The 25,473-nt window shown below is 44.4% G+C and overlaps 1 protein-coding gene across 1 annotated transcript in view; it reads left to right on the forward strand.

Moving 5' to 3' along the window:
- plxna2 (plexin A2) overlaps nucleotides 1-25,473 on the forward strand; it is a 100,720-nt gene that overhangs the window by 66,904 nt on the left and 8,343 nt on the right. Inside the window, exons 18-27 of the mRNA XM_087781719.1 lie at nucleotides 3,787-4,026; nucleotides 4,889-5,032; nucleotides 5,104-5,338; nucleotides 6,840-6,982; nucleotides 8,786-9,054; nucleotides 18,097-18,163; nucleotides 18,261-18,407; nucleotides 19,356-19,515; nucleotides 20,187-20,290; nucleotides 25,073-25,172. Of these exons, the coding sequence (XP_087637845.1) occupies nucleotides 3,787-4,026; nucleotides 4,889-5,032; nucleotides 5,104-5,338; nucleotides 6,840-6,982; nucleotides 8,786-9,054; nucleotides 18,097-18,163; nucleotides 18,261-18,407; nucleotides 19,356-19,515; nucleotides 20,187-20,290; nucleotides 25,073-25,172 (1,609 nt within the window). The remainder of the gene's footprint in view (nucleotides 1-3,786; nucleotides 4,027-4,888; nucleotides 5,033-5,103; nucleotides 5,339-6,839; nucleotides 6,983-8,785; nucleotides 9,055-18,096; nucleotides 18,164-18,260; nucleotides 18,408-19,355; nucleotides 19,516-20,186; nucleotides 20,291-25,072; nucleotides 25,173-25,473) is intronic.

Genomic DNA, 25,473 nt, shown 5'->3' on the forward strand with positions numbered 1-25,473 from the left:
ACGTAAGAGACAGGTGATGATTTGACGAACACAGGGTCTCGTCGCCGACGGCTGCTCCTGCGACAGAAGAGACAAAGGTTTCAGGAGCGTCATCTTCGGGCCGCTGTTTAAAAGAAGCTCTTTCTGAACCGGGACCTCTTGATCCACGAACGAACGAACGTGAAAACCATCAAGTCTTGAAAGGAGCCGCGGCAGCAGAGGAAGCTGCCACACCTGCTCCTCTCCGGCGCTCGACGAGGTCTCTTCAGGAGACGACGACACCACCGTCGTCACGCGAGGAGAGCACCGAGCGCGAGCGAGCCCGGGGCCAAATTATGATTTCTAGTCAAGTCACTAAGCCACTCAGACACCGTAGGCCAATTTTAGACTGCCGATGTCGGGAAGAGACGCAGACGAGGAAAGTTGTTGACGCACATTTGACTGGAAATTCACAAGAAAGGCGAAAGCATTCAGGAGCCATTTAAGATTCTAGCAGGCGCTCGACTGCACGTGAAGCAGCTGCCAGGCATCCATTCACCGTCCTGAAGAGCCGCACGTACACACTGACAGACGCACACAACTATGAATGCACATCAAACATGTATAAAGCAAATGGTTGAAATCCTCCATTGATAGTTTATTAAACGCATACAGAATGTTTACATTGAAAGAAAGCCTGATAGAATCTGGTGACAACTCAAAATACACAACAGCTTCATTAAATAAAGTGTTTGAACAGCCACACAAAAGTGTTAAAACATAAACCTGACATGTGAAGACGACACAACAACAGACAAATATGGAATAAATAAAAGGTAAATGAGAAAACACAGAAAAGAAACTTAAAAAAAACACACAAGCAAAGACAACCCTGGATCAACAACACATCAAACATGTATGAAGCAAATGCTTGAAATCCTCCATTGATTGTTTATTAAACGCATACAGAATGTTTACATTGAAAGAAAGCCTGAAACCGGACATGTGAAGACGACAAAACAACAGACAAAATAATAAAAAAAACAAAAAAAAACACAGAATACAAACCTTAAAAAAAACACACGAGCAAAGACAACCCCGGATCGACCACAGATCATCAGAAAGACATGCGTCCAGTCACTGAAGTTCATGTAAAAACACAGATTGTTGACGTACAGAAGCTCTCAAGCTCTTCATGAACCACCATCCCTTCGCTCCAGCATCTCTTCTCCTCCGTGCGAAACCAACTCCACCGTGCCTCCTGCCCTCTCGTGTTTGCGATGCGAGTCAGATCCCAGAAATATTCGGTTGCATCATGTGCGTGGATGTTTTTTTTGGGAGCCTCTCGCAAAATCCGAGCTGAAGTTCACAGCAGCGCCGGTTCCAAAAAACCAGCTGGCAGGAGACCAGACGCCGTGTAGGAGGGCGGGAGCAAGCAACCACGACTGTACGTTAGCCTGCCCGCGACCTCCGACCTCCTCGCATTTCTCCCCCGCACGTCTCCCTCCGCCAGCCGCTCTCTCCCGCTTCCTCCGTGTTCCGGCTGCTGCTCCGGCCAGAGACCTGGGAGTGGGTGAGTGGGCCGCACTCGCTGGATCATGCTAATGTATTCCGCCGCAGGGTTTGGAGTGTTCCTGCCTCAAAAACACCCCGACTGTGTCCAACTCTGGAGGAACGGGCCGACTTTCCAATTATTTCTTCCAACCGTGACCTCGTTGCACTTTACAGCGATCGGACGTCAGGATGCGCAACAATAGAAAGTCGTTGTTAGCGTCGATCCAGGACAGAAACCGTCTTTGTTTTTGGTTTGAACTTGATTAACTATTGTTTAAGGAGTTGTAGCAGCAGATTCTATCATGAGGAGGGGTTGGTCCTGGACTCTCTCTGCAAGAAGGTGTTTGGTTTGAATCTAACCTGTGTGAACCTGGAGAACCAATGGACCTCCACTGTTGGCTCCATCTTCTGGTTGGCCAGGGAACACCTCAGTATTCTCCCATAGCACCTCAACTGGAAGATGGATAAATGGATGGATGGAAGAATGAATCATTAGACGGACGGATGGATTCACTTTATTATTACGAAAAATAACCTTTCAGAACTGTTTTACCTTCTGTTTGGATTGGTCAACTAAAGTGTGTATGTGCGTGTCTTGTCCGACTCTATTGTATCATCAGTGTGTGTTTGTACAAAACTCTCTTTTCATTGAAATATGATCCTAAATTTAAGATTAAAGAGATTCAATCTTGACCATAACCACACCCACTATACTGTGATTGGTCAAGTATGGAGGTTTGTCACCGCGGGTCATTAATCCCGGAAGTCTCCACCTCCAAGGGACTTATTGTATAATCAAAGTGGGGCGTGATCACAGCTGGCTGGAGAAGGAGTGAAGACATTACTACGTCATAATGGACTCTCGTAACCTCTCGTTCGCCCAGATTTTAGAGCATTTTATAAAGGAATAAGTTGAAAACATGGTCATGATGAGGGAATTACTGCGTCTTGGAGAAAAGACTTCAACATTTGATGTCAGGAGAGTTGGGTTTTTACATTAGTTGCCCCTTAAATGAGGGTGAATTTTGAGACGTTGACGCTCCACCTAGTTCTTGCGTCCTTGAACCTCTGCTGGACCTGTGACCGGTCTTCTAAGTTCCCTCAGGACCCTTCACACATGTTCCTAACCAGTTGCTCTCCTGTTTGTCGCGAGTTACAGTCAGTATTTCGACCCTCTGACACTTGTGTACAATAGCAGCCCAGTCGGGCAGCAATTGAGAGATTGGGAGGTCTGATGGAACACTTCTCCCCCCCACCTCTGCGGGGGGGAATGAATGGCCGCCAGCCCAGCCTCCCTCGTCTCACCTCAGTCCCAGCACTTTGTCTGGGAGGTGGAACATTTCAAAACCGCTCCATCACTCCTCCTCTGCAGCCACTGCGCAAGACAAAATACAATTTGCTTGCCTTCACTGTTTGCATCGATCTGCTCGCCTCCATCTGTCGCCTCAGACAACAGTCAGAAGGCAGCGGTCATTTGCAGTGGTCAGTAACTTTGACGATATTTACCCCTAATGAAGTTTCCTCCCGAGAGAGGAGGGAGTGAAGGGAGATAAAAAGCTCTCCCAGCCAAGTGCTGTGCAGCGATCAATCCTGCGTCCTCTTCCCTCTGGAGGCGAGGAGGAGGAGGAGGATGGATGGAAGCGCGTCTGTCATCCAGGCAAACTGGAGAGAAGTAATAAAAGAGCCATAGCTCAACCTCCATCCGAGGAGACGCGGGAGCCGGGCCTCCATCCATTCCAGCGTTCTCCAGCGTCGCACTGGCTGCCATGTATTTGTGGTATTACAGCGGCTTTCTTCGCAATAAAGAAGGATCTAATGACAGACCATAAATCCCTTTCTCCAAAATAATGTGCTGAATGTGCACAGCTTCCCGCGGGGTTCATCACCATGTTAATGTGCTTCTGTTCAGGAAACAACAATACGGGGAGCTTTACTGCGGCTCGGCTTTCCGACAAAATTGAAACCAATCATGAAATATAGCCCGGAGCGTCCGAGCGTCTGAGGCCGGGCGGCGGATGTGTTTCGGCATCACAGCTGCCAAAGTCAGTCGCCCACACAGCAGGGATTTGAACCTGGACAGACCCTTCTCTGATGCCAGTCTCACCCAACAATGCATGTCTTTTTGTGGGAAATAAGATTCGGAAAAGTCTCACTAACATTTTCTGACTTCGATGATTTTATCTGTTGATCGTTGTCAACCTGTTTTTGTGCTGTTGATGGTCTTTGTGGCTGTTCTGGGGTCACAATCTGGTGACCTTGATGGTGCGTCCACAGCTCTGCAAAGTCTTGAACGCGACTGCGATGGTGTGCCTGGCGCCCTCCCTCATCGAAGAGAACCACCCGGGTCTGGACTCTGTCAAACAAGCCGATGAGTTTGGCTTCATCTTCAACAACGTCCAGGCTCTCCTGGTCTACAACAACACCAACCTGGTCTACTACCCAAACCCCTCCTTTGAGCCCTTGAGCAACGCCGGAGTCCTGGAGCAGAAACCGGGTTCTCCCATCATCCTGAAGGTAACTGGACCTGCGTAGAGTGTTTCACGATGGCCCGTAACCATCGCACTGATCATCTCCACGGGGGGAGAACATTGAAGGGGAAAACATCTGGTTATCTCTTTGTGGTTGTAAAAGTCCTACATTAAGTTAATAAGTTAAAAATCTATTTGTCTTTAAATGACCAGTAGAAACAGGGTTTTATTAACGAATTTCCCCTCGCGGGACAATAAAGGGATTCTGATTTATTGACACACTGACATACACACCTCTGTCTCTCATTATTAGTCATTTAAGTTCCTTGGACTTAAGTAAAATCAACTTTTTTCTGACTTCATAATTGACACGATTATTAATTAAACATACTTTAGGGAGAATTGTATTTTAAAAGAAAAGTGTGAACGACCAGATTATTATTTTGTCATTTTTTCATTGATTAAACAAGCAGTGTTTATACATTCAGATCACAATCAATATCAACAAATTGTAAAAGCAAAAATGAAGAATAAAAAAGATGCATATCAGCATCTTTAAGCTCATGGAGATTTAAACCACAATCTATTTGACAAACAAAAATGTTGGCACTGAATTGGTATCAACATGTTTTGAATTATAATAATAATAAAAAATAATAACAACTGTAATTATGACAACAGCCTCTGATATAAAACATAATCCTGGCTACGCCCTCCGACACTCACTGGGCAGCTCAAGAGCAGATCGATCCACAGCAGAGTCAAACAAAACTACTGTGGCAGTTTTCCTCTCAGCTTCATATCTCTGATCACAGCGTGCAGCTGCAGCTGGACGTCCAGCCTCGCGTCTCAATTAAAGTTGGTCGAGGCCTCGTATCGACTTTCTTCTTCCTCTCTGGCACCTGTAGGGCAGAAACCTGGTTCCCTCGGCTGCAGGGGGCGCCAAGCTTAACTACACGGTCCTGATCGGAGAGACGCCGTGTTCCGTGACCGTGTCGGAGAGCCAGCTGCTGTGTGAGCCGCCCAACCTGACCGGGCAGTACAAAGTCATGGTGCGTTGATGAAAGTAATCAAAACAACTTCCTATAAGTTTCCTCGTTTCAATCAACCGTGGCTCCTGCAGGTCCAAGTCGGCGGTCTCCACGTCTCCCCGGGCTCCGTCCACATCCTGTCCGACAGCCTGCTGACGCTGCCGGCCATCGTCAGCATCGCGGCGGGTGGCGGCCTCCTGCTCATCATCGTCATCCTCGTCCTCATCGCCTACAAGAGGAAGTCTCGGGAGAACGACCTGACGCTGAAGCGCCTGCAGATGCAGATGGACAACCTGGAGTCCAGGGTGGCGCTGGAGTGCAAAGAAGGTTGGTCTCTGAGCCAGGAGCAGCCGAGTGGTTTCCCTTACAGAGTGAAGAGGGTTGAATTATGCATGTGTTTGAAAGTGGACCAGGAGGTTCTGTATCATCTCTGGAGTGGGTTTCTTGACTGTTGCCCGCGCTGACCTGGTCCAGCTGTTGGTACTGGAGATGTTGAGTGATATCACTAAGAGACAAATTATTGATGTGTCTTTAAAAAACCTTCAGCAACAGTAAAGCACTTATTCTGGACGTCTGGTCCCAGCGGTCGTCTGCACGTCCGAGCCTTTCTAGGGTCCAAGGATGAAGTCGCTAAAATCCTCTGATGTTAAAGTATAAGATAACTTTTTGTTGTTGATGTTTAGAAACTTATTTTTAGTGCACGGGAGAAGGCACATGGAAGTGTGTTGTAGCAGCATCGACCTTTTTTGCTCCGTAGACCAGTTTCAATTTGGAAATATTTTTGATCAACAGATAAAAACAACAAAAATCAATTGGCAGGAACTGCAAAAGCCAAACATACAGTGAATAAAAAAAACATCTCACCATGACTCTGAACTAGCAGGAGCCCAGGACTAGTTTCCCTGATGGTGCCATATAGATTGTGATTGACTCGTTTTGTGTAGTTATTTTATTAGTAAACTCGACCAAAATAGCATCTTGACATGACACCAGTCACATGCTATTATAACTGTAGAGAAAACCCTGTTTTTTCCCCAAATTAAACATCTTCCAACAGTGATCATCTACACAATAAATAATAAACCATTTATTGGGAACTACTGGTTTACAGAACAAGGAAACAAAATCAAAGTGTTCTGAGAAAAACGAAGAAAGCTCCATACAATTTAAAAAGAAATGATGATTATACACACAAGTCCAGGTTAAAGTGAGTCGGATATGTTTGCAGGAACCTGTAACAGCTACTGACCACTGCAGCTGTAAACTAGTGGTCATAATGTTACGCTGACACAACAGAGTTCTGCAAAACAAGATTAATGTCAGATCCATCAGAGAGAGGCGGCCCCGGGCTGGATTAGATCTAAACCCTCCACGTGCCGAGTGTGCCGGTGTGGAGACTCGGGAGAGGGCCACGGGGGAGGACTGAGGATGGAGGACTTGGGCAGACCTGGTGTATGATGATGATGCTGCTGCTGCCTCGCTGATGGGCCTGCAGACACAAGCACTTTCCCCTGAGGGGGTCTCGATGCAGGAGGCGGTCAGGATGGTGCCAATTAGCTGCAGCTCACCTGCAGACACACACTGAAGCTACAGCCTATTTGCTGGCGGACTGAGCCTGTGTGTGTGTGTGTGTGTGTGAGAGTGTGTGTGTGCAGTGTGAGATATTGATTTCTCTGATGTGAAGACTTTTTTTTGTGTCTGTCAGTTTCAGTTTTTCTTCTTTTGTCTTCCACACATCACTGCAGGTTTAGACTGCAGCCGTTTTTTTTTTCTTCTTCTTCAAAGTTCATCTTCTCAAACACTCGCTGATAGAATGTTTCTCTGACAGCTTTTGCCGAGCTGCAGACGGACATCAACGAGCTGACCAGTGACCTGGACCGAGCCGGGATCCCTCACCTGGACTACAGGACGTACGCCATGAGGGTTCTGTTCCCGGGCATCGAGGATCATCCGGTTCTGAGAGAGCTGGAGGTACGTGAATCTCTGTGTGATCGTTCAACAGTGGAATCGTTACACGTCGAATCTAAATGTGTGAAGGACTGTCGACTTGTGTGCAAACAAACATGAAATAGTTTGAGGTTGAGGTCGCACGACAGGATCGACACGGTAACAGTTCTTCCTCGGAGTCCTCCAGCTCTTGCAGGGCTGCGGCTCAGAATTCTGTGTGAGAGCAGCTGGAGGTGGAAACGATGCCAATATTTCGTGCGCCCACAAGAGCCGCTCGCGCTCTCCAACATGCTCCCCACATATGACAGCGGCTCCTGGAGAAGCGCCACTCGCCTATTTCACCCACCAGTGGCTGCGGCGTGACGAGTAATGAAGCGAGAAATTCCCAATCCTCTGCAGCAGCCGCACTTCCTCCATGTCCGCCATATAAGTTCTTATTAACAGATGGACGAGGGAACTGAGTCCACGCCAGTGCAGCTGCGGCGTCGGGACAGACTGGAAAATAGACAAACCTGATTCTCTGGTCACGTGACACTATCTGGTAACATGAGGTCTGGGAGACCATGACGGGTCTGTTTCCGGGCTGCACAGAAGGAAAAAGTAATTTAGAATTTCTGTGTTAGTGATTATTCATGAGAGATATTTGCTCTTACATTACAGTAACATTTGCTTGTGACTCGCAACTTAGTTTGAATTTACTATGAGAATAAATTAGTAAACTAGTGAGAATTGATGTAATATATTGTCGCTCACAATCTCAGTTGGTTATTTGAAAAACAACAAATATAAAATATAAATATTTCCGTAAGAACAACCAGAATGTAGTTGTTTTTAATATGAAAAGGATGTTTTAAAAGTAAATGATGTCATTACACTTGTTTAACAGTTAAAGCACTTTACAATAGACATTGATTCAGCACCATGGACAGCACCTGCTTTATTCTGCACACCACTGGACAAAAAAGCTCTATCCCTCTATTGCGACAATCCCTGCAGCCATGAAAACACAATTACATGTACACACTGTTTCTTTCAAAGTTCTTTAAAAAATAATTACATTTCTATGTCAAATTGCTCAAATAAAACACTCAATTTTAGCAGTTTTACACTGACCAGCAAATAAACATTTTGGCTGAGAGGTCGACTCTAGTGGAACAAAGATGTTTTGTTTGTTGATTTTTTTTTTGGGTGATCAGTCATGACGATGACGTGGAGGCTTGACTGAATCCCGACTGGAGTTTCCATGATGACATCAGTAAATATGTTGCAATCCAAAGAGTTACCGAGACCAGAGAAGCGTCAACCTCGACAAACAGCATTGTCTGTTGAACAGAAACGAGCGAGTCTTGACTAAAAAAAGCTTCGTTGCTCTTTAAATATTGACGCGTCTCTACTGCCCTCCGGTGCTGTGTGAGGTTCTAGAGCTGTGGGCCGCCTCTCAGAATATGCTTTCTGTTCTAACTTTAATTAAAAGAGCTGCGCTAAAAGACCCCAGGCCTCCGGTGGGTGCTGCAGATGAAACCCTGGATGGAGGATTCTGTTTGCCAAAGTTCAAAAGCAGTGTCGGCTCTGACCTCAGTTACACCTCTGAACCAAACCTACATCGAGTCGTGCTGCCGCCTCTTAGCTCTCATGCAACTCCCATCAATAATAAGATGAAGGTGAACCGAAACAGGATGGAGGACGATGCCTTTAATTGCACACAGAATTTCAGGGAATTCAAACCACTTTATTTCCTGGTTTTGTTTGTCATTAGAAGTAGAAACTGACCTCAACTTCAGTCGCAGCTCAGATACTTTGACTTCTGACGTCACTTCCTTGCTGCAGGTTTCAGGAAACGGGCAACAGAACGTGGAGAAAGCCCTGAAGCTGTTCGGCCAGCTCATCAACAACAAGGTCTTCCTGCTCACCTTCATCCGGACCCTAGAGATGCAGCGTTCCTTCTCCATGAGGGACAGAGGCAACGTGGCCTCGCTGATTATGACCGCCCTGCAGGGACGTCTGGAGTACGCCACCGACGTCCTCAAGCATCTCCTGTCCGACCTCATCGACCGAAACCTGGAGAGCAAGAACCACCCCAAGCTGCTGCTGAGAAGGTATTGACGAGTCTTTGAGTTTGGATCTGAATCATTCATCATTAGCCTGGACATGGAGATCATGAGTGTAGATCCACGAGTCACAGCTCAGGAAAAGATTCACTGAAAAGCTAACATTAATACATAGATTGTAGTTGTGTTTATTTTTTACAATCTGACTCCAATAATAGTATGAAGTACATATTTGTAGTATTGTCGGCTACTTGACTCTGGTGTTACAGAATTTACAGACAACATTGACGAAGACATAATTGCTTTTATTTGTTTTCAAACCAAAATATGTCCAATCATCAGCTTTAAAGGCTGTTGGAGTCACTGTATCCTCTCGTCCTAAGTCATCGGCCGGATCACCCTGGATTCCATTGATCCTTTAGGGCGACATAATAAGTGCCATCTAGTGGCCAGAAGTTTAATTGTAACACAAAAATGAAAAATGCGCTGAATTATATACAGGATATTAAACTATTAACCATAAAAGATATATAATACAGATATTACATATGATTTAAAACCCCAAAAACCTTTTAAAAATCCAAATAAAATACATTTTTGGAATTTGAAAAACGAATTGATAAAGTGCTGACGAATATCAGTACAGTATTGTGGAAAGAAATATTGCGTATATCGCCGTATCGATATTTTCTTACACCCCCTGATAGGTTCATTTTAATAATAGCAATATATTTCAATTAAAAGGAGCCGTTGAACCAGTTAGTTTGTCTCTTGTTTCTTTTTATTATTTATATATATATATATATATGTTCTGAATCTTTAAAATATATATGCAGTATATATGTTTTAAAGATTGAGAACATTTTTAAAATGATATTTCAATTAATATTATATTGTAATATTTTTTATTTATTAGTTTTCATTCCCTATTTATAAATATATAATAAAAGATATTTTTAGTTTTTGTGCCAAAGTGTCAATGTTGGCGCTTCATCTTTTGATCTTCTGAAAACACTGCAGCTTCGGAGAAAAAGCAAATTGGAATCTTGGGAAAGAAAACTGGAGGCAGAACATGGCAATACACTTAGAATAAAAACGTCCCCCACACGACTCCATGTTGGCGCCTCACGGAGTCAATCATATACAGTGTGCGGAGATAAACATCGTGGACTGTGGCCCGTCAAGAGAAACGTCGCGCTCCTCTGCATAATTGTGTTTCCCGCGGCTCTCTCGGCGTCGCTCGCCCTCCAGACCGCAGCTGCTCATGAAACATTCAGCCGCTTCCCTCGCCATGTTGTTTTTCTTCCCCCCTCCGTGCGCTCTTTGTTTGCGGCGCTGAAACTTTAAACACCTGCTCGCTCCTCGCTGACACGTCCTTGTCCGCTTCACCGGCTCCGCAGGTCGCGTACCAGTTGGTCCTTGAAGGCACCGCGGTGCTTTGAGGGGAGATGCGATGAGTCGGACGGAGAGAAAGCTTCTTTTACTTCTGTTGACTCGGTGATAATGTCTGAGTGACCCTGTGCTGCGGCTCTACTCCGAGTCTCTGGCGATGACTGACCCAGTTCTGGGACGCAAACGTAACGTCTCCATGTTATTGAAGCGATGGTTCAAAATACAAGCTTCACTCGTTTTCTACTCACCCTCATGTCGATCTATAGTTGGGATTATTTTCAGAGTAATCCCTTCTTTTTAGAGTTACGATAAAAATGTTTGTTCATTTTAATGTAGCGACTGGAGCTCAGTTGTCTTCGTCTTCATCTTCATCCAAAAGACACTTAAAAACACTTGCAATGGGTTTCAATGAGGAGACACTTGGAGCAGGAGCTTAGATACTCGGAGAACAATCATGAAATATAGACTTATTTAAGTTTTTCTTCTCATCTCAAGGCTTCACTCCAAGAGGGACGTTATAGACGAGCAGTCTGGAGGTATTTGGATGTTTTAAGTGTTTTTTTGGACGAAGACGAAGACAACTGAGCTCCAGATCCTACATTAAAATGAACACAAATTTATGTCTATAACTCTAAAAAGAACAGATTACTCTGAAAAAGATATAGTCAACATTAGAGTGAATAGAAAACGAATAAAGTTTGGTTGAACCATTACTTTAAGTGCTGACCCGTGTCCAGACCTAGTCACGGCAAAGACCTCAAGCTCGACTGGTAAATGCATCAAAGAATAAAATCTCGATTTAATTTGGGTCACGGAACATCTTGTGGGTCTTGTTGCAGATGAAAGCAGCAGTTGTGTGTTTGCTGTTTCTCCCAGATCTCCTCTTAAAACCTTGGTTCTATTTATACTCCCTTAATTCACTGGCGCAGCAGCGACGCTCCGGCGCAGAGATCCAGCGAGTCTCCCTTCAGACCCGCCGAAGGTCTCGGTCACTCTAAGTGTTGTTTGCCATGAATTATGAGCGAACTGGAAGTCCTTTACATCTCCACCACAGAGACCCTTTAGGTCAGCGAGCCCGCCTCCTCATTTATGGTGTGATGAAAGTGCGTCCCGAGACATCCTCCGAGTGGAGAACATGTTCACAAGCTAACATGTTTGACCTTTTTTTTCAGAGGAGCTGCAGCTACAGAAATAGCCCATCTGTCATCTCGTCCTCGTCAGGCACAAGTGTTCGCAGCAGCGTCTCTCCCGCTGCGAGTCTGTCGGCAGATTCATCACCAGCTTCTTTCTGACCCAATCAACGAGTCCGAGTAGCAACAGAATACGTTTGATGGTTCCTCAGACTCAGATCTGTGAAGTTGTAAGAGGTGTTGGGTGGAGTACAGCGAGACGGTAACAGGAGAGGGATGTCAGCCGTTCAAACTCATGATGATTGACCCTTAACTAGTGGTTTCTTTACTCTGGAGAGAAAGTTCTGAAGGTATCAGAAGAGCAAGAACTGTTACCTGAGAGAATTTGGCAGAGAAGTGTGAGAAAATATTGTTACTACACTATCACAACACCAGAGTCAAGTACTGGACAATACTACACATATATACTTGTTACTACACTATCACAACACCAGAGTCGAGTACTGGACAATACTACACATATATACTTGTTACTACACTATCACAACACCAGAGTCAAGTACTGGACAATACTACACATATATACTTGTTACTACACTATCATAACACCAGAGTCAAGTACTGGACAATACTACACATATATACTTGTTACTACACTATCACAACACCAGAGTCAAGTACTCGACTATACTACACATATATACTTGTTACTACACTATCACAACACCAGAGTCAAGTACTGGACTATACTACACATATATATTTGTTACTATACTATCACAACACCAGAGTCGAGTACTGGACAATACTACACATATATACTTGTTACTACACTATCACAACACCAGAGTCGAGTACTGGACAATACTACACATATATACTTGTTACTACACTATCACAACACCAGAGTCAAGTACTGGACAATACTACACATATATACTTGTTACTACACTATCACAACACCAGAGTCAAGTACTCGACTATACTACACATATATACTTGTTACTACACTATCACAACACCAGAGTCGAGTACTGGACAATACTACACATATATACTTGTTACTACACTATCACAACACCAGAGTCAAGTACTGGACAATACTACACATATATACTTGTTACTACACTATCACAACACCAGAGTCAAGTACTGGATAATACTACACATATATACTTGTTACTACACTATCACAACACCAGAGTCAAGTACTGGACAATACTACACATATATACTTGTTACTACACTATCACAACACCAGAGTCAAGTACTGGACAATACTACACATATATACTTGTTACTACACTATCACAACACCAGAGTCAAGTACTGGACAATACTACACATATATACTTGTTACTACACTATCACAACACCAGAGTCAAGTACTGGACAATACTACACATATATACTTGTTACTACACTATCACAACACCAGAGTCAAGTACTGGACTATACTACACATATATACTTGTTACTACACTATCACAACACCAGAGTCAAGTACTGGACAATACTACACATATATACTTGTTACTACACTATCACAACACCAGAGTCAAGTACTGGACAATACTACACATATATACTTGTTACTACACTATCACAACACCAGAGTCGAGTACTGGACAATACTACACATATATACTTGTTACTACACTATCACAACACCAGAGTCGAGTACTGGACAATACTACACATATATACTTGTTAATACACTATCACAACACCAGAGTCAAGTACTGGATAATACTACACATATATACTTGTTACTACACTATCACAACACCAGAGTCAAGTACTCGACAATACTACACATATATACTTGATACTACACTATCACAACACCAGAGTCAAGTACTGGATAATACTACACATATATACTTGTTACTACACTATCACAACACCAGAGTCAAGTACTGGACAATACTACACATATATACTTGTTAATACACTATCACAACACCAGAGTCAAGTACTGGATAATACTACACATATATACTTGTTACTACACTATCACAACACCAGAGTCGAGTACTGGACAATACTACACATATATACTTGTTACTACACTATCACAACACCAGAGTCGAGTACTGGACAATACTACACATATATACTTGTTAATACACTTTCACAACACCAGAGTCAAGTACTGGATAATACTACACATATATACTTGTTACTACACTATCACAACACCAGAGTCAAGTACTGGACAATACTACACATATATACTTGTTACTACACTATCACAACACCAGAGTCAAGTACTGGACAATACTACACATATATACTTGTTACTACACTATCACAACACCAGAGTCAAGTACTGGATAATACTACACATATATACTTGTTACTACACTATCACAACACCAGAGTCAAGTACTCGACAATACTACACATATATACTTGATACTACACTATCACAACACCAGAGTCAAGTACTGGATAATACTACACATATATACTTGTTACTACACTATCACAACACCAGAGTCAGGTACTGGACTATACTACACATATATACTTGTTACTACACTATCACAACACCAGAGTCAGGTACTGGACTATACTACACATATATATTTGTTACTATACTATCACAACACCAGAGTCAAGTACTGGACAATACTACACATATATACTTGTTACTACACTATCACAACACCAGAGTCAGGTACTGGACTATACTACACATATATATTTGTTACTATACTATCACAACACCAGAGTCAAGTACTGGACAATACTACACATATATACTTGTTACTACACTATCACAACACCAGAGTCAGGTACTGGACTATACTACACATATATATTTGTTACTATACTATCACAACACCAGAGTCAAGTACTGGACAATACTACACATATATACTTGTTACTACACTATCACAACACCAGAGTCAGGTACTGGACAATACTACACATATATACTTGTTACTACACTATCACAACACCAGAGTCAAGTACTGGACAATACTACACATATATACTTGTTACTACACTATCACAACACCAGAGTCAAGTACTGGACAATACTACACATATATACTTGTTACTATACTATCACAACACCAGAGTCAAGTACTGGACAATACTACACATATATACTTGTTACTACACTATCACAACACCAGAGTCAGGTACTGGACAATACTACACATATATACTTGTTACTACACTATCACAATACCAGAGTCAAGTACTGGACAATACTACACATATATACTTGTTACTACACTATCACAACACCAGAGTCAGGTCCTGGACAATACTACACATATATACTTGTTACTACACTATCACAACACCAGAGTCAAGTACTGGACAATACTACACATATATACTTGTTACTACACTATCACAATACCAGAGTCAAGTACTGGACAATACTACACATATATACTTGTTACTACACTATCACAACACCAGAGTCAGGTACTGGACAATACTACACATACAGTATGTCCTTGTTACTACAGTACTTGCCAATACTCACCCCTGGACAGATGTTTTGTGCTGGAGGGTAGATGACCAGGATGGTGTGTGTTGTTGAAGACCCTCACTAGCTTGGCTCCCCTCAGGCTACACTGCTTTGAATGTGTTGTCACTCCAGAAACACTCCCAGGAGCTAAAGTTCTGCTGTTAATCTTTTTAGGAAATGAAACGGCTTGTTTTGCAGATTTTAACTCCACTACCGACTTGTAAACATCAATCAGCCTCGACGTCGCCAAGACTCCTGTTGGGAAGTCTTTCTTTTATTGCGGGTAAAAGCTGTTTGTTTGGGATGAAGCTCATAAAACAACTTCAATCAGAGAGTCTGCTAAGATCTAATGTGTTTTGGACTGATTTGATTCCGCTGCCTCTCACTAAGACTCATAAATATGGACGAGCACAACAGTTAGCCCTCGTTACGCGCCCGTACATCACTGCAAGTTGAAAGCAGCCGGACGCTCAAGTGTTTGCATGCTCGGGATGTAAATGAGTAGAAGAGCTCTCGGCACAATGAGCAGGATGGAAAACAAATGATTGTTCCTGATCCGAGCGAGAAGTAAACAGAATAACAATGTGGGAGTTCAGCACACGCAGGAGGGCGGCAGATGATGGTGTTCAGGCGCCGAAGGCCAGCTCCAGAACCTCATTTCTCTCTAATAGTCCATTTGTTTCTCTGCTCAAAGATGCAAAATCCCATTTCCAGCTCACACCACATCAGTCCAGATGCTTCCAGAAGAGGTGTTGATGGTGTTTAGTGTTTCCCGGTGTATTAACAGGCGGTGAAAGTGGCAGTGAGGTGTTCGGAACAGACTATTTATCTCATTTCATGCGTGACTCGCTGCTGAAAATGGTTCTAATCTCGTGGCTGGCTGCTTTTTTTTTTTCCGAGGCTGTGGTATGATCGGCTTCTCCGGTGCTGGACGACGAGCCAGCAGTTTCATTTTAGAGCGCAATAACACTCCAACATCGATCACATCGTTTCGAATCACTCCAGTTTTACAGCTGTGTTGCTCCAGCATTCTTGCCAGTGTTAGTTTACGTGCGTATTCACGATTGTGGCACGTGTGCGTGATACGTGTCACCGAAGCTTCTAACGGTCGTGTAACCGGTTACGCGTAGATTTATCATCTCCCAGATGCCAAATTCTATCGCATTTACGCTATGTAACCACTAGAGGGTTCAGTCTCAATTCTAACATGTCCGACCTGAACCCTGAACCTTCCATCTCAACTAGCAGCAAATAGATTTGTTTTTGTCGACCCACTTCAAATCCGTACTAAATTATAGCCAACATAAGGGATAAATCTCAGAGATCATTAACCCTTTTTTTCGACTATACAACGCACTTGAATGCTTTTCTTTTTTCATTCCTTCTTGTTAACCCTATTAGGCCTTATTAAGCCTATTTATTCAGTTTGTACTTAATTACCTCAAACTGTTTGATGTGTTACACGGCAATCAAATACCTGTCGAGACACTTGTACACTTCAAAGCCCCACCATGAGTCACAGTAGTATTACTCCATGATTCTCCACAATTCTCGTAGTATAAGTTTGGTAGTTAAACTCCATAATGTCCATAGTATAACTTCACGATTGTTGTATTACGCCACAACTCTCCTAGTATTAACTCGTGATATTTGTGTTACTTCGCTTTGGAATTTTGTGTGACCACAGTCTGTCCCACATCACATGACCAAAAACACACTCCTCATTGGTCGACAGCAGCTCGGTGTCATACGCATTAAAGACATGAACACTGAGATGATGAAACTTCTGTGTCTCAGCTCAGCTCCGCCTCATCAGTCACGAGGTCCAAAGCTATCCACGACCACGTGTTCAGGTGCTGCTGGAATTGTTCGGAGGATGATTCCACACTGAATGTTTTAGGTTGCAATGGAGAGGAAGCGATGGATGGAGAGTGAAATGTGATGATGGCGAGCGAACAAAAGCGCGAAACAGAAACGCCGAGATGTGTTTTGTGCTGACGAGCGGCTACTGGGAAATGTGACGCTAGATTCTGGCGCGTTATGATGGAGGTTCTGGGGACATCGAGTCTAACAATGCAGTGCCGAGATCATCATCATGCATATTTGACCGCTCGGGCTGCGTCGCCTCATTTGCTCAAGTTTTTTCCCGCGGACTCTTCCTCCGTCTCCTCCTTTAATGTTGTTTTAATGGGATCACACGACGTCGGCGAGACTCGTCAATCTCACATTAGTTTTTCTCCTCAGCGTTTTTTTCTAATGAGATTCCCGCCCATGCAGAGCGACGGCATCTCGGCTGGCATTAGTTTCACGTTGATACTCCCCCCCCCCCCCCCCCCCCCCCCCCCAACAACAACTCCCCCCCACACACACCCATTAGCAGAGCCAGAGGTGGGAGGACGGCAGATCTCTTCTTAACTCGGCGTGGGATAATGAAAATCCTCGTGTTCATTAATGGAAGTCGATTAATAGGCAGAGAAGAAAAGAAGAGAAGAAAGTTGAAATATATTTACAAAGGCACACACACACCACTTTATTCGACTTCACTCAGCTTCTTAAGATGCTTAATGTCTTCCATTAACTTCTAGCACGGGGAGGTTGGGGGAGGAGGGGGGGTTACAACTGAGGGGCTTTTAAAGAGCAGGTTGTAGAAACACTCCTGATGTTTGCAAATGAAGAGACAATGAAGCCATAATGATCTTCTGCATTTTGCTACAATTGCTTTGTTTACTTTCATTCATTCCTTACCATCCTGTGTAGTTTCCTGAAGTTTTATATCTTTAAACCCAAACATTTTTGGTTTGAAATTTCCAAGTGAGTTTCTCCTAAATGTTTCTCTTTGATGCTCGTGATAAAAGGAATACATGAAAAACATTACCAACATTAAAGAATAAAGCTGAAGACTAGATGTTGAATTTGCTGAACAAAAATATGTTTTATTTTGAAAAAAGGATGAATCACAAAAGTTAAAAAAAAAAAAAGTTTTCTTTTTCTCCATCAAGGTGTCTTTATCCTCCGTCAACCATCAGAGACTCTGAGTAGCACCATTGATAGTCCATGTTTCTTGGATTGCAGAACGGAGTCGGTGGCCGAGAAGATGTTGACCAACTGGTTCGCCTTCCTGCTGCACAGATTCCTGAAGGTGAGGAGCCCCGGAACATGTGTATTCGCATAACCGTGTGTGGATTTGTCTGTAGCTGTGTTCATTTGCTTGTGTGTGTGTGTGTGTGTGTGTGCAGGAGTGTGCGGGCGAGCCTCTCTTCATGCTCTACTGCGCCATCAAGCAGCAGATGGAGAAGGGACCTATAGACGCAATCACCGGCGAAGCCCGCTACTCCCTGAGCGAGGACAAGCTGATCCGCCAGCAGATTGAGTACAAAACCTTGGTATGACGCACACACACACACACACACACACACACACACACACACACTTGTGAAGTCGTAGCGGAGATCAAGTTGATTACAGCAACAACACGAGTGATACTGAGATGAACAACATTATCACCATGTTTGTATCGACTGAGGATCGTCTAAGAACTCTTTCATGAATCAAAGTTTGGGTCGATTTGGACCTTAGACCTCTCAGTCCTGGCCCGGTGTGAGGGAGCAGAACATAGAATCGATGAGGAGGACGTATCAAAATGTACATAAGTAAGAAGGTATTTTGTATTTATAGAGCGCTTTTCTAGACCAGGGTCACAAAGCGCTTAAACCATCAAAACAATGAAGGAAAAACCTGAACAATCAAAAACGTCTTAAGAAGTTTCTTGAAAGAGTCAGTAGATCCATCAAGCATGTTTATCAGACAAACTCATCTTCTGCTCTCTGGCGCCACCTACGAGGCACCACTGAAGTAAACTCGACCTTGAGGTGAACTTTAGCAAAACGCTTTAAACACCATAAAGAGTGTTAAACAAATTAACGACTTTCAGCTCGATGAATCTGATGTTGTAGTTGTTTTCTTTCTTCCTGTGCGGAGCGAGAACGACCCCACAGGCTGTCACACACACACACACACACACACACACACACACACACACACACACACACACACACACACACACACACACACACACACACACACACACACACACACGCGGCAGCATGCGACATGACGACGCTCTGATTGCTCCGGCTGGGTCTGTGGCTCATTACGTGCTGATACTCCGGCAGAGCTGGAAATTGCTGTCCCGCCGAAGGTGTGAAATTAGATTTTGGGATGGCAGCGAGAGGAAATGGTTTCCTGTGAGCCGCTGCCACGCTCCGAGGACACTCTAATGAGCTGAGAGCCCGGAGCCCGGACCGCTTGCTCACCCTCTGCCTCCTCCGCAGATCCTGAACTGCGTGAACCCGGACAACGAGAACAGTCCCGAGATCCCGGTGAAGGTTCTCAACTGCGACACCATCACTCAGGTGAAGGAGAAGATCCTGGACGCCGTCTACAAGAACATGCCGTATTCTCAGAGGCCGCGGGCCGTCGACATGGACCTCGGTATGAACCGTTAATGTTCGTCTCAAACTTTTCTCAACCCTCACCCAGGAATAGCTATGAAGTCTCAAAAAACTACATGAACTGCTGCCATTAAAATAAAAAAACTCAAAATAATTGAGCATTAAACTGTTTAAAAATGGTCCCATGACAGATAAAAACACAACAAATTATTAATACAAAAAACAAAATGTAAAATAAAAAATACCTTTAAAATTTGGTTTTAATGTACTAAATCAATACAAAATAAGTAAAAATGTTTGTTTGTTTAAAGGTTTATCCAAACTAACCTCACAGAGAACCTGTTTGCAAAAAAAGGGGGACAATTAAATAACAGATATAAAAGAATAAACATAAAAAATTAAATGTCATTCTGTCTTTACTGAAACTATTAAGTTATCAAAAATGTTTCTCTTAAGTTCATTTTTTATTTTTCAAGTTATATGGTGTGATTTTATAAGAAAATATATATATATTTTTTAAGTTGATTTGATGACAATTAAAGTATAGAACAATTACACATCTCAGAGCTCCAACTTCTATTTGAAAGATATATATATAATATCTAAGTATGAACAAATGCAAAGTTTGAACAGGATTTGAAAGGTGAAAAATATCAGACCGAAGAAGTTTTAGTTTAGTCGTAAATGAACTCTTTCATGGTCTGTGTCCAGAGTGGCGTCAGGGTCGGATGGCGCGAGTCGTCCTCCAGGATGAAGACATCACCACCAAGATCGAGAACGACTGGAAGAGACTCAACACTCTGATTCACTACCAGGTACAGTCGCCTCTGGTCTTCTCTAGAACCCTCCGGCTCCTCTTTGCTTTTTGTCTAATGACTGAGAGACGGAGACGAGGACAATTAGCTTGGCAGGAGAGACACTTTTCTGTCCTCCCCGGAGAGGAGACGCTGCTCTCTGCCCTTCCTCGACAATTAGACGCCTGCAGACTTTTGTCCTTCTCGCACGCTGGCTCGCCGTCACCTGCTGCTGCTCGTTTGAGGGGCGGCGGGGAGGTGGCGGACCGGAGCAGCAGGTTCTGTCAAAGTTAAAAGATAACAAGGGCGAGGACGGCGGGAGACGGGACAGAATTAAAGGCTTTCTGGCAGATGTTGTCCTGGAGATGGAGAAGACATGAAAGTGTTAATTATGCTGCTGCATGTGAGCAGAAGACTCACTGGAGTGTCTCCATGAATAGACCTCATGCCTCCTCACTGAGGTGTCCAGCTGGGAGGAGGCCCCAGGGCAGACCCGGGACACGGTGAGTCCCGGGTGAGCAGCTCGACCTCAGAATAGTCCGGATCTCGAGCTGACCTCGGACAGGAGGATGGATGGAGGTTAAAATGATCACAAATGTGACGCTGCCTCACGTGTAGATGATGAATCGATCAAGGAAACATGTCTCCACCCTTAGTTTCTCCAGAGTCCGAGCGAAGCATCGTAACTCCTCCCCGAGCCCCCGGAGAGACCAGCGGGCTGCTCACCTCTGGGAAATAAAAGTTAACCCGGATATGAAAAGACTCACCTTCCCAGTCTCCGTCCCTCCACTCTCAGACATTGACATGCACACGGTGCGTTCAGGAACACTTGCTCTCGCGCAGCAGCGGAGATAAATATTGATGAGACGCGGGTTGATTTGGATTTGATTAATGTTCCTCAGCTCCTCCTGCTCGTCTTCAAACATGTTTACCTCCTCGCGCTGGATGCTGGCCCAGCAGGAGTCTCACTTATTTATTCCTCGTATGGGCTGAAATGACAGAAGGGGATTGTTGTTTGGATGCTGCAGGAATTGCAAGACGAGCGAGAAAAACAAATCGTGTTGATCCTGCAAAACCCTTAAAAACACTGAGTTTAGCATCTACAGGCTGTTTTCTCGAGTGAGGGGACGAGGCGTGAGTTTGATGGATCGTCTGTTCGAGGACCAGCTCAGCATGATTTTAATATTAATGATTCTATTTAAGCAACAGGAATGATCAACGAGGGTTTGTGGGTAACCGTTCGCCGCCGCCTCAGTCTCAAGGACGAGGCGCTTATTAAAGCGCCCCCCCCCCTCGCTCCCCCCGCTCCTCCGTGACTGCCTCGTCTCCACGGTGACGGACCACACTGGGACCATCCATTAGGACGGATCCTGTGTCCACCTTGTAGACGAGACTCGGGGGTCAGTCCAGGTTATCTCGACTCCCCCGCGGCTTGAAGGACTCTCGGCTCGTTCGTCTACACCAGAGTAAATAAGACTCGTGTGTCATTGGCCGAGTCATCTTAGAGAGCTGGGGGGTCAGACTGAATCACACCTGTGACATTCACAGTCTTGGTTACATTCAGAGTCAAACTATTCTCAAGAACAAGTTTTGCCTGGAACAGAAAAGTTATGTCGACATAAATGACCTTTTTGCTCTATATAAGGATTGATCTTGACCAGGACCAGAGGAAATGATCTGTAAAGACAAATTCAGCCCCAAAGCCTTAAGTTTTACTTATTAAAGAAGTAAAGTTGAACATAGTTTACACCAATAGAACTGTCAAGACTTTAACAAGAACAAGAAATTTTATTCTGATTAAAATGTTCTCTTTTAATTCTTGGACTATATATATATATATATATATATATATATATATGACGTAATCATTTCGGCATCAAATCTGGTTCTTATTAAACAACTGTATGGACTGGATTAGAAACCCGGGCCTTGAGTCTAGCATACAATAAAATATACATGGTGACTCCTGTGAGGGACCGTCTATAAAAGGCCTAAATGTAACTTTAAGTATTGTGTTAAAATGTAATAAACGAGTAATAAGGCAACCTTTGTTAAAAAACTTTTTTTTTTACATTTTATTATAATGTATATAATTTCATTTTAATTGAATTTAATTTATTAAATAACTTTGGACTTACTGAACATTATTTTTCAGTCAGACCTCATGAGGGCCACGTAAATCCAGTCCTAGGGTCGTATGTCGCCCGAGGGAGGGTCAGTGTCGGCTGAAAGCATCTGAGCGGGTCTTGAACCGAAGACCTTGTTGTTGTAATACGACGGCTCTAGAGAGCAAACTCACATGAATCCTCGGGAATATCCCATCACACCTGAGGAGGCGAGACACGGGTCGGCGTGAAGGCGGGATAAGGATCGCGGAGAGACGAGGCGGGACACGGAGAGGTGGGACGGACCGGGACCGGACCTGTGGGTCGGTGCCGAGCGGCTGAGAGCAGCCAGATAAAGGTTGACCACAGTCCGTCTAATGGAAGGTCTTATCTGGAGCCGGCCCCCGGCCCCTTATCTCACCTGGCCACTATCTTCGCCACACTGGATTATCCCCGAAGGGCGAATCTGCTCGCCTTCAATCAGCAACTCTATCACCGCGAGCCATCGCTGCGCCGCCTCGCTGTCGGCCCGGAGAAAAAACACAGAGGGAAGCTATTTCATGCTCCTCAGAGGAAACTCATCACAGGAGGGGGGCGGCTTTGTATCGGCGGCTCAGGTGCAGAGAAGCAGCTTTATGGAGACGAATAAGACGGAGGTCGGGTTGGCAAGGTCGTCCTGGAGGTCGAGGTTCAAGGGAACGCTTTTCTTTTCTGAAATCAAGCCAGAAACACCAAGATCTTCAAGTGCTGCATGTGAATATCAGCTTATTCAATCAAACATTTCTCAAAACTCATTTTATTCCCGTTGTAAGACAAATCCTCCGACTTACTTCTGGATTCACTTTGAGTGTTGGCGTCTGCCAAAGTCATCCAGCCAACAGCACGACCAGGATTAGCTCGGAGAGGGAAGGAGGGAAGACGAAAGAGAGGACACGACGGCTCCTGAGAGCGAGGAAATCTGTAAATACCGTTCCTGACGCTCCAAATGATTCTGCTGAATGGGATAAAAAGATCATACTGTAGGACAGAGCTCGCTGCAGTCGCAGTGGTTTCCCTTTCAGCGCCTGCCATTTTCCTTTTGTTTACTTCATCCCTCCGTTCCTGGAGCTGTCTTCCCTCCCCGGAGCGACAGTAAATGCCAGCCAACATGTTGTTCTGGCGTCAGGAAGAGAAAGAGTGTTTCCACTGTTTGATTAGAAAAATGTCATGTTTCATCAGAGTTCCAGAGACTAACGTTCGCGGATCCACAGTAATTCCCTGGCCTGGTGTTTGAATCCTTCAACGTTAGGTGTGTTCACTTGTGGAGCCTCGAGAGCGTGCTTTTACTAAAGTCGACATTTACAACCTTAAACAAGCCTGAAAATAATCTTCCTGTGTTCTGATGGTTATCCTAAAAAAACACAGAGTCTAATGCATTTTTTAATGAACACATTTCACCTGAAAATGTGATGAACATCTCTTGTAAAATGAGTCAGTTTACAAGCAAACCACAGCAAAAACATAATCTCCTTGGCAGAGTAAAGAGGGGGTATGTTGTGTCTCGACACTCACTGTCCAAGACGCCGAGTCTGAGCCATTGGTTCCGCAGACGAGACACCTCAGATGGTCCCTCCACTTCACCCTCCCTCCCTCTGTCTTCCTGCCATCCTACTGTTTGGCAGCTGATTTCCAAGGACGCCTGGAAGTAATCTGTTTGTGAGAGCCCGAAATTCTCCGCACATCTTTGGGCGCACTGATCTGGATTTAGCTCCGCAAACACACCTTTTATCCGATGAAAATAGAGATGTTACCTTTTTCTTTTTTTAACACAGTCGCCCACGTTTCGCCTTTACAAATATTTGAACGCCAACTGTAAATCTTGCGGCCATTTTGTGCCGTAAACCTCCCGGGGAGTTTTGTTTACCTATTTTTTTCCCGATAAGAAGATGAACCTCATGCTCTTCATAGCCGTGCTTTATCATGTTTGCCTTGGTGCCGCTCACAGTCTTCCTCTGCACCTCTGCAACCTCCCTTCTCTTCCTCTCCTCCTCTCTCGCTGCGACAGTCGAGTGCAGAGCAGCCATGGCAGCAGCAGGAGCTCAGACCTGACAGGAAGTGATGAGTTGTCGAGGGGTTTTGGGGGGAAAAATGTTTTGATGATTCACTCCGGCTCTCACATCCGCCCATCACTCATTCACCAGATTATGTTATACATCAATACATCAGAGGGATTCTGATGCTGGAGACGCTCGTTTATCCTGTGATAGAACGTCTCTCTCTGGTGGCTCTGAGCCCGTCTTGGAAATCGACAACGGATGGAAGCAGTCGCTTGGAAAGCTTGCAGAGAGCTCGCCCGGCCGACAGGGGGCGCTGTGACCTCTGTGTACAGCTAGATTAACTCTTACCTGATTCACTCACATGTTATTAATGTTGAATGTTCATTTAAAAATGTCACTTTACATTGTACGTTACAGGGTCGTGGCCTAACTAGCAAAAATATTTAAATTGTTTGCAATGTTGCCTGCTTGAGAGCTTGGCTCCTGCTAGGGTTTGAGATGCCATCTGCTTTCTGTGGAGTCCCTCTCTGGCTATAATTATTTATTGCCAGATGAAATGTTACAGGATTTCATGTAAAACTGTGGGAGGAGTTTTATATAAAAATGATACTGTAATAAAGTGAAGGTTCTGGACCATCTTCTAATCCTGTTTGTGTCCTCAGGTGTCGGACCGCTGCGTGGTGGCCCTGGTGCCCAAGCAGACGTCCTCGTACAACATCCCGCCGTCGTCCAGCATCTCGCGCTCCTCCATCAGCAGATACGGTGAGAAAGTAATCCAGAAAAAAAGCTGTGTGACTTTGCAAACAGAGCGTCCCGTGATGACGTCACAAGAACATCCATCTTCGGGATTTACTTCACATTGTGTGTTAAAGTAGAAGCTAAACTCCGGCGCTGGCACCGGCCGATCTTCATCCATCAAGAGTTGGCACCACAGCTGGACACCTGCTGATGGATTCACTTCAGTTTCAGCACTTAGCATCTGGACTCCGCCTCGTTCTGAAGCCCCGCCAAGGCTCCGCGGTCCCGGATCGGGAGACAATTCCGACCTGGCTCGGCTCCATCC

Source organism: Callionymus lyra, chromosome 19, assembly GCF_982586985.1.
Source record: "Callionymus lyra chromosome 19, fCalLyr1.hap1.1, whole genome shotgun sequence".
Classification (NCBI taxonomy): Eukaryota; Metazoa; Chordata; class Actinopteri; order Syngnathiformes; family Callionymidae; genus Callionymus; species Callionymus lyra.